The following is a 16,791-nucleotide window of genomic DNA, read 5'->3' on the forward strand; positions in this document are numbered from 1 at the left end:
TTTTGGCAGCTTTCCACTATTAGTTACCATAAACAAGGAGCACAGAATGCTGGATTACAGCAGGGAAACTGATCTTAAAATGAAAAGCTTAGCAGAGCAGGCTAAGGAAGTGTTTTAACTGATTATTATTAGATTAAAACTGGATGAAATAAACAAGAACAGAAAGAAATCGGTTTGATTTGTAGCACTGCGGGCAAATGTGTCAACCTGAGTTTGAATTCACAGCACTTGCAGTAGTAGAGATCTTCCTCAGTTGTAACATTCAGTAGCAATAAGGTTTAGCCCACCCTGCTAATAGCCATACATCAAGACTGTTCAGCTAATGCAGAAACATGATCTGAGCCTGGGATCAAAATGGATTTCCTCCCAAATTGTTTAACAGTAATCAGATTGAATAATAACCAGGCCGGCATGAAAAGGCAATGAATCACTCGGTTGGTACATCTGCCCTGTGCTCTAACATACTCATTATGCACATTATGAAAGTGTTATTTAAACAGGGTAGAAATGCTCAACAGAGTTGAAATTCAGGAGGAAGGAATAATCATTTTAGGCTTACATGAGCTTAATAATATCTATGCCCTGACATTTGAAATAGCCACATCACTGAAACTCTAATCACAGCATTCTAGCTTTAGCGTAACAAAACAACCCTATCAGACCACATTTAAGTTTTTCTGATAGAGAAAACAGCTTAACATAGATTGCAACGTTCTTTCCTTTGTTTCTTACCTTCGGTATTCCAGGTGTATCCAGCCAGTCTGAATAAACTGACTCAAGGGTGAGGCCTCGACTAAAAAAATAAAAAATAAAAAATAAAATATTCAAAACCAGAAATACAGTGAATTCATAAACCTTTTCTTTTATGCGACTCCCAGAAAAAAGCTTTTAATAAAGTGTCAAATCCAATCACGTTATAGACCATTTAAACAGCAATAAACTGCACGTTTGGTGCAGAAGTTAAAATACTATTACAAAAAATCTAAGAGAAAAAAGGAAACGCTAAACAACATTTTCTGTAGAACTTTCTGTATAATCAAAAAGTACATTCATTGTACATTTATAACACATTAATAATCATTAGATAAAAATACTTTAAACAATGCTGGAGAATTTATAAAAGGCTTTTTTATATTATCATTATGATTGGACAGCTCAGTGTTTTATATTTTAACATTCAGGACTGTAAACAGTTTAGTTTATTAATCTTTGTAGCACATCAGCATTTCAATTATTTTATTTTCATTAAATTAAACAGACATAATGTTTTAGTATAGTGTAATAAATTTAAAAGTTAAAATTTTTTGATTAGAGGCATCAAATCATTAATTTAAAAGGTACATGAGCTACATTAATTAAAAAAAAGGGGGGGGGGGGGGGGGGTGCCCAGGTGGCGCAACGGGATATTTCGCTAGCACACCAGCGCTGAGATTGGCTTTGCTACCAGTCGGCTGGACGCCATTGAGTGGGCAGTGCCATTTGAGCCACTGGCTACCGAGTCTGCTGGGTGGAGAAGGCCAGAATAAGTGGATGGAGTGTTCAAGCACTGTGCAAGGACATTTACATTTTCGGCATTTAGCAGATGCTTTTATCCAAAGCAACTTACAGTACTGTGACAGTATACATTCTGGGCAATTGAGGGTTAAGGGCCTTGCCCAACAGTTTCAACCTGGCAGTAATGGGGCTTGGACTGGCAACCTTCTGGTTACTAGTTCAGTACCGTAACCAATATGCTACAGCTGCCTTATCAGGACCCTGATAAGCAAACCGTGGCACCTGTGCAGAAGTGGATGTCAAACACACTTATGATCAGGTGTCCGAATACTTTTGATCATATATCGTGTTATAATAGTTTTGTACTCTTATGATCTCTGAATCTTTATGAGCCCTCTAAATTCACTAGAATGTTATTAGAATGGAGGCTTCTCCCCCCAAAATTCAAGTCACGTATTACAGAAAACTTTGTCTACACACATTTTGGCACAATGTCATTCACAGTCTCTAGAATTACCACATAAAATATTCATGTCATGCTCATTAATGTTTTAGGACTCTGTGTGAGTACCCTTTAAATGAAAAGTTATGAATTTCACTGTTTAATTTAAAAAAAACATTAAAACCTGCTCAGCAGGTACTGGACTATTGAAAGGTCATAAGTTGAAGCCCCATCACTGCCAAAGCTGCCATTGTTGGGCCCTTGAGCATGGAGTCAGTAAATCAGACATTATATTGTCTGTATTTGTTGGTTATTGATAAAAATACTACAAAAAAATTAATCTACATTTTTAAAGCTGGAATTCCGGAAAGGGCTACACTTCAAAAACCTCATGTATCAAAGACGTGAAGACACTTCACTTGGTTTAAGGAACAGAAAACAGCCCCCCAACAACAAAGAAAAATGATATTCTATAATAAGTAAATTTTTACCATATTTCTTTTAATCCAAAATGTCCAAGTCAGCTGTTTACTGGGGGATTCATGAATATTTGCTTTTTATTTACTATTATTTGCTTTTCATGGTTGTATAACAGCCAACAAATATGGACAGAAATTGTAAAATCTCTTTCCTGATGCTTTTATCACCATACAGGAAAAGAATCCGGCTTAAATTGTGGTTTAATAAATCTTTTTATCACCAGATTTGCTCATTATGCCTTTATGGAAACCTTGGGAGTAACTCAGGAGTGTACCACATCTCTCCACTGTTCCAACTTTTTATGATTGCAGGCAATCACATTTAATAAATACAACCAGTCAAAACATTGAAAGTCATTTCTTTACTTTTTAGTTAAATAAAGGCTCAAGAAAACAAAACAAAAATCACAGATTATTGTTTTAATTGCATTTTACAACCCCAAATCAGAAAAAGTTGGAACAGTAAGGAAAATGCAAATAAAAAAAAAATGCAGTGTTCCTTACATTTACTTTGACTATTATTTGATTGCAGACAGTTTGAACACAAGATATTTCATGTTTTATCTGCTCAACTTCATTTCTTTTGTTAATATACCTTCATTCCTCCATTTCAGGCCTGCAACACATTCCAAAAAAAGTTGGGACAGGGCAATTTAGGGTTAGTAATGATGTGAAAAAAATAAATAATTATGTGATTCCAAACAGGCAATGTCAACAGGTAACTGCAATCATGGTCATCATCAAAAGTCAATAGAGAATGTGTGGAGAATTTTGAAACGAAAAATGCGACGACGACGACCCCGTACTGTTGCACATCTTAAGACGTTTTTACAAGAAGAATGGGACAAAATAAAACCTGAAACACTAAATTGCTTGGTATCCTCAGTGCCAAAACGTCTTTTAAGTGTGGTGAAAAGAAATGGCAACATTACAAAGTGGCAAATGCTTTACTGTCCCAACTTTTTTAGAATGTGTTGCAGGCCTTAAATGCAGGAATGGATGTTTATTAATAAATGAAATGAAGTTGAGCAGATAAAACCTAAATTATATATCAGGTCCATCCTGTCTGCAATCAAATAAAAGTCAAAGTAAATGTAAGAAAGTTTGTGTTTTTTATTATTATTTGCATTATCCATGATGTCCCAACTTTTTCTGATTAAAGGTTGTACAAAATGCAAAACAATAACTAAATGGCGTTTTTTCTTTTGGAAACTGGGTTTGTAAGATGTGAAAAAGTAAAAGTGGGAACTACTGGCAAATCAGCCCAGGTGGCCCTGCCAAACAGATTATGTACCTGGACTATACAGGGAGCAGATCCCCACTCATATGCAAAAACAGAAAACAGAACCTATTTGGAGATACTTAATTAAGGTAGAATGACACTGTGACTAAAAACATCTGTAAAAAAAGAGGGGAACAATAGCAACTAAATAAATATAATAAAATAACTTCTTTTTATTAGAAAGAAGTAACAAATAAAAGACACAAGAACCCTCCCAACGCACAAAGGAGAAAGTGGGTAGAAAAGGGATAGTGCATAAATTAGAATTAGATGTCACGATATAACAGGCTACTCCACGACAAGGCCAGATGTCAGAAAACAGAAACGACAGGGAACTGTCCGAAACCGCTAGTTCCGGCAAAACCATGTTCTAGTTTCTTAGAGCCACAAAGAGATTTGTTTTGACCTCCTGTTAACTTTAACTGATAAACAAACTACAATTTGATTTGCATTTTTGAATGTCACCATGAACTAAATTAAATTAATATTGTTAAACTGTATTGTCTATAATGTTGTTGTCTAGTAAATCTTGGGTTGAGGTAACTGAAATATGGAACTAGACACATAGAAGCATTAACTTACCCAGCAGCTAGCCAACAAATTTATTATTTATTATATTTTTTTTGTGCTTTAAATTAGTCAATTTTGAAAGTTCTTTTCGTGGCAGTGGTGATATTTAGTGACTTAGTAAACTATACAACAATTAAAAAGTTAGCAAGGCTCATACCCACCTTTTTAAAGCTGTGAATGTTTCCAAAAACATCTGGAGGAAATCCTGAAAAAAAAAAATTGTATCAATTAAAAAAAAAATTAGCAAATTACATAAAATAGTCAATCTTATAAGTGGATACAGGTCCAGCAAACCTTTAAACTTTCTATTCTGGATGGCAAATCCCAAGTGCATTTTAAATTTCTTAATTTAATGAAGTAGGTATACAGAATACAGTAATGCTTACTGGTCCTTCACTCGGGTATAACCTTTAATATAGGTGTAATAATGCGTAATATAAAGTTATTCATTATTTTATGTAATCCTATTTGCCTCTTTCCAATTCTGCATCTATTGGCTGCATGAATGTTTACTTTAGTTGCATAAGCCAATCAGTGCAGAGAGCTCAAGCTCTCCGGTCACCAAATTTTAATGGTGCTATCGACCTGTCTGGACATCCAACAGACATAATTAGAACTGCTGCTGCAAAAACGACACAACTGCTGTCTGGTTGAAGCAGCTGCATGAGTGCTAAGTGATTCATAGATGGCAAAGTGTGACTATATTAGATCTGTCCGCCACTGGCAGGTGAGAAGAAGTGGTCGGTGACTGCATGATTGTTTGGGGGGGTTCTATGATCTTCTGTGGCGGTCATCATTCGGCATGGGGGTGATGCATATGGCAAAGGAATTGCAATATGAAATTGGAACTGACTTTATTGGGAGAAGAAGGAAGAAATGCCTAAAAATCCTCACCACATTCTTCCGAAAGTGCATTTGTGAGGTCAGACACTGATGTTAGACGAGAAGGCCTGGCTCGCAGTCTCCGCTCTAATTCATCCCAAAGGTGTTCTATTGGTTTGAAATCAGGACCAGTCAAGTTCTTTCACACCAAACTCGCTTATCCATGTTTTTATGGACCTGCTCGGCCATGGAAACCCATTCCATGAAGCTCTCTACACACTGTTCTTGAGCTAATCTGAAGACCATATGAAGTTTGAAGGTCTGTAGCGATTGACTCTGCAGAGTGAAGTCGGCGACCTCTGCGCACTATGCGCGTCAGCATCCGCTGACCCCACTGTCATTTTACGTGGCCGACCACTTCGTGTCTGAGTTGCTGTCGTTCCCAATCACTTCCACTTTGTTAAATACCCCTGACAGTCGACTGTGGAATATTTAGTAGTGAGGAAATTTCATGACTGGACTTGTTGCACAGGTGGCATCCCATCACAGTACCACACTGGAATTCACTGAGCTCCTGAGAGCGACCCATTCTTTCACTAATGTTTGTAGAAGCAGTCTGCATGCCTGGCTGCTTGGTTTTATACACCTCTGGCCATGGAAGTGATTAGAACACCTGAATTCAATGATTTGGATGGGTGAGTAAATACTTGGCAATTTAGTGCATCACAAATAAAGACATTCTATTCTATTCTATCTTGAGATCTCTGTATATGTACAGTGCAGAATACCTGAGAGAGAATAAGCCGCCCATGGAATCTTCTCACAAAAAGTCTGAAGAAGCTCAAGAATTCATCCTCGCCCACTTGACTTGCCAGAAACATCAGAAGAAAATAACCCTTACAGTAAAAATGGAAAATAAAAAAACACAGATGTCAGATGTTTTGTGTCAGATCTCAGAACAATGTTTGCTTTATTACAGAGAATATTTTAAGCAGATGTCCAAATTACTGACATGTAAAATGTGAGCTCTGCACTCTAAACAGACCCTGTTCTGTCCTATTACACACAGTGTAAAATGTTTAGTAAATCACTAATGTTAGGTTCTTAATTCCTCTAGTTCTTCAAGGTCAGCTTGTGCAGACTTACTTTCAGGTAGTGCACTTGCATGAATGGTTTTCCTGGATTAAGAGCATGCTTCACTATGGAGGCTCCAGACTCACTGACTGCTCCTGTAGTTTCCTTATTGGGCCTGCGAAGCACGTAAGTACAGCACATTTAGCAAACGGATGGCTGTTAAAGAAATACCGCTGCATAGCTTAACATCTGAGTGAGGTTACCCTAACGGCGGTAGGCAATTAAAACTCACTTAAAAGCCCTCTGAATGCCCAGATATGAATGCATTTGCAAAATGATAGCAAGTGTAACTCTGCTCGTAGCACTTACTGGAGACAGAACCTGGCATTCAGGATCACAACAGCAACTAATAGCACTGATAGGTGCATATGAATAAGCACAGGATTAAAAGCTGACTGCTGAGCGTTGTACAGTTTATATACGGTTAATGACCGGAATACATTTTAAAACAGTGATTCAAATATTGTTTAATGAAATTGACGATTTGCTGTTTTGTATCTGTGTAAATGCATTACTGTTAAATATTCACTGATCAGCCATAACATTAAAACCACCTCCTTGTTTCTACACTCACTGCCCATTTTATCAGCTTCACTTACCATATAGAGGCACTTCGATAGACTACAGTCAGTAAGTGTAGAACTACAGTTTTTCTACATATCTTTTTACCCTGCTTTCACCCTGTTCTTCAATGGTCAGGACCCCCACAGGACCACTACAGAGTAGGTATTATTTAAGTGGTGGATCATTCTCAGCACTGCAGTGAACCTGACATGGTGGTGGTGTGTTAGTGTGTGTTGTGCTGGTATGAGTGGATCAGACACAGCAATGCTGATGGAGTTTTTAAACACCTTACTGTCACTGCTGGACTGAGAATAGTCCACCAACCAAAAATATATCCAGCCAACAGCTCCCCATAGGCAGCATCCTGTGACAACTGATGAAAATCTAGAAGATGACCAACTCAAACAGCAGCAATAGATGAGCGATCGTCTCTGACTTTACATCTACAAGGTGGACTAACAAGGTAGGAGTGTCTAATAGAGTGGACAGTGAGTGGATACGATATTTAAAAACTTCAGCAGCGCTGCTGTGTCTGATCCACTCATACCAGCATAACACACACTAACACACCACCACCATGTCCTGTGGGGGTCCTGACCATTGAAAAACAGCATGAAAGCAGGCTAAAAAAGTATGTAGAGAACAGATGGGACTATAGTCAGTAATTGTAGAAACAAGGAGGTGGTTTTAATGTTATGGCTGATCAGTGTTTGCAGTGTTGTCTGAAAACAATGTATTAATTATTCAAAATGACCCGGACTGTGCCACCTGGGAATCAAACCCATCTTTTGCTGTGAGGCGACAGTGCTAACCACAGAGCCACCCTTAAAAAGGAGAAAGATTGACACCAAAACAAACATTTGTACACAGATGTGGAAGGGAAATGTGTGGGAGAACACATGCCACAGTAAAAAATTAACTTAATAACTCTGGTTTACCTCATATTACTGACCTCAAAACACAAAAAGATTTGTATGTCAAACATCCTAGTTAGTCTAGATGAAACTGGCAGGCAGCACTGAAACAATGTCAGTACATTTTGTTGTGCACAAGAGCAGCCAGTACAATTCCAAGCGTCACTGAGAGCTCTAACTTTCTTTTGTGCTTAAATGTACCCTTGAAGCTAATGACTGATTAAGTGTTTCCTTCCTGAAAGTAGAGAACCAGGACAGACTGGCAAATAAACAGCGGTACGAGCAGTGGCCGTGGCAGCATGTGATCATTAGCCCGGTTTTTAAAACTGTATTGATCGAAGGTGGGAGATTAACCGAGCTCGTCTATAAAAGGCTCCTGCTATGCCGGCCCTGCTGGATCAATATCCAGGCGCCACTGGCCTGGACCATGCTACTTTGTTACAAATCATCTTTTCTTCTGGATGAGAGTGGATACAGAATGAAATGACTCACAAGCTTTCTACAGCATCATCAATGTGTGGAGGTTTATGTTTAACAGGGCAACTTAAACATTGGCTACCCACACCTTCTGGAAAAATCTACAGTTTTCTACAGTTTTCAGAATGTAACTGAATTGGGGGTTTGAGGACTTTTTTTGGTAGAAATATAAAACTCCAGGTGGTTTTCAGAAAACATGTTTCCTCTCTCTTGTTTCCTATGATTAGCCATAATATTAAAACCACCTCCTTGTTTCTACACTCGCTGTCCATTTTATCGGCTTCACTTACCATATATACAGTAGAAGCACTTCATAGTTCTACAACTACAGACTGTCGTCCATCTGTTTCTCTGCATGCTTTGTTAGCCCCCTTTCGTGCTGTTCTTCAATGGTCAGGACCCGCACAGGACCACTACAGAGTAGGTATTATTTGGGTGGTGGATCATTCTCAGCACTGCGTGAACCTGACATGGTGGTGGTGTGTTAGTGTGTGTTCTGCTGGTATGAGTGGATAAGACAGCAGCGCTGCTGGAGTTTTTAAACACCTCACTGTCACTGCTGGACTGAGAATATTCCACCAACCAAAAATATCCAGCCAACAGCACTGCATGGGCACGTCCTGTGACCACTGATGAAGATCTCAAAGATGACCAACTCAAACAGCAGCAGTAGATGACCAATCGTCTCTGACAACAAGGTGGACCAACTAGGTAGGAGTGTCTAATAGAGTGGACAGTGAGTGGACAAGGTATTTAAAAACTCCATCAGCGCTGCTGTGTCTGATCCACTCATACCAGCACAACACACACTAACACACCACCACCATGTCAGTGTCACTGCAGTGCTGAGAATGATCCACCACCTAAATAATACCTGCTCTGTAGTGGTCCCATGGGGGTCCTGATCATTGAAGAACAGGGTGAATGCAGGTTAAAAAAGCATGTAGAGAAACAGATGGACAACAGTCAGTAATTGTAGAACTACAAAGTGCTTCTATATGGTAGGTGAAGCTGATAAAATGGACAGTGAGTGTAGAAACAAGGAGGTGGTTTTAATGTTATGGCTGATCAGTGTACCTACGGTCACGGTATGACTGGGAATTTTTATATGTCTGTATTTAGTGTTTTAGTCTGTTCTAAACTGCTGACATGTCTCATTTCTTTGGGAGATTCTTCAGGTGCATATTTGGTCTTCCTCTCTTCATCCTCCATCTGGTTTTGTTTTGTTTTTTTCACCATATTGAGGAAAACTCTCTAATCTGTTAACACAGTCATGCCAACGCTAACTGGCTAACTACTTAAGCTGCACGGTGCTCCATAGCACTTTCACTGGCAAACAATATTATATGATTTGCTGCCTACTGAAGCCTACAGATGTTGTATTAACTATGCCATGGTATGGCGGTATCATATCCATATCATATGAGGAATCAAAGACGGCATACCGAATGTACCATCATACCACCCAGCACTACATATACCTTAAAAAAAATTAAATCAAGGGCACTTCGGTAGCACTACGCGAGACTGCTGAGATCAAATACCCAGCGGTGCTATCAGCCAGTCAGAATGTTCAAAAAGAACGTTTCTCAAAGCAAGACTGAAGATAATTTGGGTCTTTCATCATCTTCGCTACATAATATTGTAAAAGGATCCAGGGAAAACTGTTGTCACTTAAAGTCTGCTGCTGCATCAGGGTATACAGCCTGAAACTCAAAAAGAACAGAAGCCATACATCAATTCTAATCAATTCTATACAGAAACACAAGTTCAAAAGACAGAAAAGAACATCCAAACTGCTATCAGTACGTTTTTTTTTTTAATACGGCAAAAACAATGTTGTTCTAAAACCCTTCTATAATTAAGTTTGGACAATTAGTTTATGGTTTAGTTTTTCTAAAGAAAAAAAAGCAATTCTTGAATTAGAGAGAGAGCCAAACCTCTTTAATAGTTCTAAAGGCTCTAACCATGAGAAAGCATCCATTAGGAATTTAGCATGGCACGGTGGCTCGGTGGGTAGCACTGTCGCCTCACAGCAAGAAGATCCTGTGTTCGATACCAAGGTGGGGCAGTCCGGGTCCTTTCTGTGTGGAGTTTGCATGTTCTCCCCGTGTCTGTGTGGGTTTTCTGCGGGAGCTCCGTTTTTCTCCCACAGTCCAAAGACATGCAGTCAGGTGAATTGGAGATACAAAATTGTCCATGACTGTGTTTGACATTTGAAATTTGTGAACTGATAAATCTTGTCTAATGACATGGTGGTGGTGTGTTAGTGTGTGTTGTGCTGGTATGAGTGGATCAGACACAGCAGCGCTGCTGGAGTTTTAAAATACCGTGTCCACTCACTGTCCACTCTATCAGACACTCCTACCTAGTTGGTCAACCTTGTAGATGTAAAGTCAGAGATGACCGCTGATCTATTGCTGCTGTTTGAGTTGGTCATCTTCTAGACCTTCATCAGTGGTCACAGGACGTTGCCCACGGGGCGCTGGTGGCTGGATATTTTTGGTTGGTGGACTATTCTCAGTCCAGCAGTGACAGTGAGGTGTTCAAAAACTTCATCAGCGCTGCTGTGTCTGATCCACTCATACCAGCTCAACACACACTAACACATCACCACTATGTCAGTGTCACTGCAGTGCTGAGAATGATCCACCACCCAAATACCTAGTAACTAAGTAATACCTAAATAGTACCATAGTAACTACCTGTTCTGTCATGAATGTAATCAGAGTGTGTAAAACATGATGTTAAAATCCTAATAAATAAATAAATAAAATCCATCAGGATTTTTGCACTTGTCGACAGTAATAAAAGTTGATTTGGTTTGTATTCGCAGACAGGTCACAGAAAGGACACAGTGACCTCTGGATCCATGCCTAATGTGTAGGAGTTCACAGCTTCATAGCAGGCAAGATGTCCTTCAAGGCAGACAGGTAGATCGAAATACTCAGAAAAATAAATATGATGTTAAAACGCTCCTGCCTGAATCTCTGACATGATTCTGACCAATCCTTTCATTCTCCTTGCTTTGTCAGATTTTTGTATATGGCATCCTGTTAAAAACTCAGCTCTGAACTCTGCTTACTCAGTCTTATTCTCCATCTCTAAATAATTTATAAGACAAAAAGCAGCTTATTTCTTCTCTGCCTCTCCTGTTAAAAGGAGAGAAAGTGAGTAGAGCTTTCATGATTCTGATATTTTGTAATCACAGCACCCACATAAAAAATTAACACACACATCAAACAGAAATACAGTATCACAGTATTTCACCAAGGCAAGGCTGTTGGGTCATCTCCAGTTTTGGACATTGCCCCAATCAAGTTTGTGCAGATGCGCAACTGGTCGATAACACAACTGAGATTCGACCCTGGTTACCACTGCACCACCCAAGCACCATATACACTGATCAGGCATAACAATATGACCACTGACAGGTTAAGTGAATAACACTGATTATCTCTTCATCACGGCACCTGTTAGTGGGTGGGATATATTAGGCAGCAAGTGAACATTTTATCCTCAAAGTTGATGTGTTAGAAGCAGGAATAATGGACAAGCGTAAGGATTTGAACGAGTTCGACAAGGGCCAAATTGTGATGGCTAGACAATCGGGTCAGAGCATCTCCAAAACTGCAGCTCTTGTGGGGTGTTCCCGGTCTGCAGTGGTCAGTATTTATCAAAAGTGGTGCAAGGAAGGAACAGTGGTAATCCGGCGACAGAGTCATGGACGGCCAAGGCTCATTGACGCACATGGGGAGCAAAGGCTGGCCCGTGTGGTCCAATCCAACAGTTGAGCTACTGTAGTTTAAATTGCTGAAGGAGTTAATGCTGGTTCTGACAGAAAGGTGTCAGAATACACAGTGCATCACAGTTTGTTGTGTATGGGGCTGCATAGCCACAGACCAATCAGGAGTTAAAGGATCTGCTGCTAACATCTTGGTGCCAGATTCCACCGCACACCTTCAGGGGTCTAGTGGAGTCCATGCCTCGACAGGTCATGGCTATTTTGGCAGCAAAAGGGGGACCAACACCATATTAGGAAGGTGGTCACAATGTTATGCCTGATCGGTGTCTCTCATTTAATTAGGAAATAATGTTTTTTTTGTAAATTTGTTAATCTATGTTTTTAAAGGGCTTTACAGACATGCAACTCTATATTGTTTCTATCAACTGTCCTGTTATAGATGGCATGAATTTGCATTATGTGCCAACTTATGTCGCCGTAGGTTTTCGGTCATCCAGGTCATGTTAGACTGGACTACTTTTTAAGTCCTTGAAAATTCAAGTTGCCTTGAAAGTTCTAGTCACCTTGAACTCAAGCACTTAAAAGAAGTCCAGTCTGCTTCAACTCAAGCACTTAAGATTACATGCCAACCTACTGTTTAAAAAAAAAAAAAAAAAAAAAAAAAGAGAAATCAAGAAAAATAAACAGTAGGCCATAGACCTGGGCGGTATGATGGTACATTTTGGTATACCATCTTTGATTCCTCATATAGTATGGATTAATTATATTCATCATTCATATTCATTGTACCGTAACTGTTCGTTTGAACAGCTGTAGGCTTCAACAGGCAGCAAATCATTTAATATTGGTCGCCGTTAAAAGTTCAGATTAAGTAGTTAGCCAGTTAGTGTTAGCATGACGGTGTTAACAGATGAGAGAGGTCTCGTCAATATGGTAGAAAAGAAAAAAAAAAAACAGATGGAAGATGAAGAGAGGAAGACCAAATATGCACCGGAAGAAGCTGCCAAAGAAATGAGGCATGTCGGCAGTTTAGAACAGACTAAGACACTGCACGGTTTGTTGAGCCACGGCTGTTGCAAACAACGACATTACAAACGCAGTTACAATCCACATATGCAAGGACACGATTCGTCTATAGACAGTCAGAAAAAAAAAGCTTTCAGAGCAATAATTAAAACAATGGATTCCAGGTAGGTCTTATGAGTTACGTGTTAGTGTGTGTTGTGCTGGTATGAGTGGATCAGACACAGCAGTGCTGCTGCAGTTCTTAAATACCGTGTCCACTCACTGTTCACTCTATTAGACACTCCTACCTAGTTGGTTCACCTTGTAGATGTAGTCAGAGACGATCACTCATCTATTGCTGCTGTTTGAGTTGGTCATCTTCCAGACCTTCATCAGTGGTCACAGGACTTTGCCCACAGCGTGCTGTTGGCTGGATATTTTTGGTTGGTGGACTATTCTCAGTCCAGCAGTCCAGAGGTGTTTAAAAACTCTGTGTCTGATTCACTCATACCAGCACAACACACACTAACACACCACCACCATGTCAGTGTCACTGCAGTGATGAGAATGATCCACCACCTAAATAATACCTGCTCTGTAGTGGTCCTGGGAGAGTCCTGACCATTAAAGAACAGCATGAGTAACAGATGGACTACAGTCAGTAATTGTAGAACTACAAAGTGCGTCTATATGGTAAGTGGAGCTGATAAAAAAGGCAGTAAGTGTAGAAACAAGGAGGTGGTTTTGATGTTATGGCTGATCCGTGTATATTGTGTCATTTTGTGGGGCCAAGCAAAGCTTATAGTACTCAAAACCTTCATTATACCTTCATGGTGAATGTATGACAGTAGTCACAGACATTAAAAAGTCCCAGTCTTAAAAATACCGTGATACAAATTTGTGGTCATACCGCCCAGCCCTAGTAGGCCAATATAATAAATAATGGACATTCTTCAAACACATAATATGCATCCTGTCTATTGCAGTCTGCACTCACACATGAATGGATGAATTAGCTAAAGCTTCTAGAGACTCCAGCGTGTAAAAATCTATTGTAATTACTTTCTATTTTAGACTTTTCTCAAAGTTCTTTAGTGTTAAAAGCTTCCAGTACAAAACACTACCTAAACATTCTTTACATTACATAGTGTTGTATAGCATTTTTTATCCAGACCCAGTATTTTTATTCAGTATATGTAGAATTCATGCCTGCTTAAGTCATATACGTACCACTACTTTTAAAAATCTACTCATCCACCACTAATCCCACAGTTATTAGCCTGTATGTGCAAACTGTTTTTTATGTTTGTTTGGTTGTGATTTATCATTATTATAAAATAATGATTCCAACCCCTGACCATTATACAGACTGAGATTCTCCAGAACATCATGTCTTCTGTCTCGGTCTCCAGGCTTCTTAATAGCTTATTCATTGTTCATCCAATTGTATCTATTCACCTTTCTGGCCGTCCTATTCCTCTTTTACCCATAACTCCTCCAAGCATTTAAATAGTTCATCCAATTCACAGCTTTTTCAGGCTGATATATTTTACAAATATTTAACTTTTTATCTCAGTGATTCTTGAATTTGATTTGCTGGTGGCATAGTGCACGGGTAGTTAAGACTTTATAGCCCACATTACATGCCAGAAAGCTTCTGTTTAAAGATTGTTAAATCTAAACAGGGTAGGTAGTAATCAAGACTGAGTGTGTCTAGACTAATTAAACCCAAATATCCAATAAATTGGATCATTTTTAGACACTTGGGCAACAGTTACAGACACCAGGGCTTGTTGTTTTTCTTAAATAAATGAAATAATGTTAACTGTTTTTTATATATTATTATTTTTTAATATCTGAAACAATTAAGTGTAAAAATAAAAACTATTTTATAACAAATACTTTTTAATTTCATTTTGAAACAAATGATCTGGTTTATGGAGTGTATTCTCGCAACATAACACTTAGTGGTTCATTCAGAATTTTTGGTCCATAAATTTGACTGAATAATTTTGTCTGTACACAGTTCTCTGTTCAGCTTTATGTGTATTTTTACGGTAGGGTAAATATATATTACCAGAATGACACTGCTGTTTTTAATCCCTTTAAGTAGCATCATGTATTTTTAACAGGATGTACACTCAGGGTCTTAAATGATTAATGTTACAGTATCTTTATCTTAAAATGCAGTGTTAAAATCCTTTTGTAAAATACAACTCCCATTTAAATTGACAGGTAAAGATTCCAATATCGTATATTAAATTTTGTAAAAGACCAGTTTATATCGTTTTCACTCAAATCAAACTTACTGAGGTGAAATGATTGCTATTATTATTATTATTATTATTATTATTACTATTATTATTATTATTACTTTAATTATTACTATTATTATTACTATTATTATTACTTTAATTATTACTATTATTATTATTTTTATTATATTACTATTACTATTATTATTTTTATTTCTATTATTATTATATTACTATTATTATTATTACTATTATTATTATATTACTGTTATTATTATTATTATTATTATTATTATAATTACTATTATATTACTATTATTATTATTATATTACTATTATTATTATTATTATTATTATTACTATTATTACAATTACTATTATATTACTTCTTATTATTACTATTGTTATTATTATTATTATATTACTACTGTTATTAATATTATTATTATTATTATTACTATTATTATTATTATTATTAGTATTATATTATTGTTATTATTATTATTATTATTATTATTACTATTATTACTATTATTATTATTATTATTATAGTCCCGGGATGTTGTTTACGACTACTGGCAACCGTGTGTTAGTGTTTCACAAAGCTAAATAAAAAAAAAAATAGCCAATACAGTGCTGCCTTGTAACTCAACGTCACCTAAACTTAAAATCTTTTAAACTCAACGCCCTTCCTCGAGAAATTTGTACCCTTAAACTCAACGTTTCCCTTTAAACTTAATGTGTTCAGTTTGTTTTTTAATAAATTATTTATTTAATTTCAAATTAACAATGAACAGTCGCTTTGTTCAGCGCTCAGCTTGAGGGGTGTGCTAAAACGTCATCGAAGTGTGCATATGAGACGAATCTGCATTTGTGTGGAATAACCATCAGATTCACTCTGAAAGATTGAATTTCTGTGTTTCGGATTTTCCTCACTGTTTCACTTTTAAACTTGTGTTACAGCTCGGGGTTCTGAGAAAATGTAAGAATCAGCTTTTTATTTCAGTGTTTTTTTTATATTATGTGTTATTTTTAGTGTATAAGTGTCAAAAACAACCCCGTTATTTTACGCTAGCCTAAAATATATGCAAGTCCACGGGACCATGTAACGCATTAACAGGTTTCCCATACATCCTTATGGGAAAAAATACCTTGAAACTCAACGTCTTGAAAACTCAATGCCACTCCCAGATCCAAATAACGTTCAGGTTCAAGGTACCACTGTATTTAAAACAGCTTATTATAGGTGTGAACACTTGTCTTTACAGTGGTAAGTTATAATTTCAAAATTTTATTAGCATGTAGCCTATAATTTTACCAGCCTAACAAGTGTTATAACCGTGTTAGAATGTTTACAGACACCCTCCAGCAATATAACTAATCAGAAGAATGTCCAAAAAAACACACCTCACATGATTGTTAAATATTTGTCTTTTACTGTGCTAATTTTTAAAAGCACTAGTATTGTATAAGCTTCAATTTGAACAAAACCAATAACTGGACCAATTAGGAACTGCACCAGGCTCAAACCAAAAAAGTCAGTTTACTCAGCATTGTGACGTTGGGGTGTGTTCACATATAATCCTTGGGTGGGCAATAGGCTTGTTA

General features: G+C 37.7%; 1 protein-coding gene across 1 annotated transcript in view; it reads right to left on the reverse strand.

The window, feature by feature from the left end:
* aopep (aminopeptidase O (putative)) overlaps window positions 1-16,791 on the reverse strand; it is a 142,128-nt gene that overhangs the window by 87,197 nt on the left and 38,140 nt on the right. Inside the window, exons 7-10 of the mRNA XM_062998927.1 lie at window positions 6,236-6,338; window positions 5,878-5,985; window positions 4,429-4,472; window positions 733-793 (exon numbers count right to left, since the gene is read on the reverse strand). Coding sequence (XP_062854997.1) covers window positions 733-793; window positions 4,429-4,472; window positions 5,878-5,985; window positions 6,236-6,338 — 316 coding nt within the window. The remainder of the gene's footprint in view (window positions 1-732; window positions 794-4,428; window positions 4,473-5,877; window positions 5,986-6,235; window positions 6,339-16,791) is intronic.

Source organism: Trichomycterus rosablanca, chromosome 7 (genome assembly GCF_030014385.1).
Source record: "Trichomycterus rosablanca isolate fTriRos1 chromosome 7, fTriRos1.hap1, whole genome shotgun sequence".
Lineage (NCBI taxonomy): Eukaryota > Metazoa > Chordata > Actinopteri > Siluriformes > Trichomycteridae > Trichomycterus > Trichomycterus rosablanca.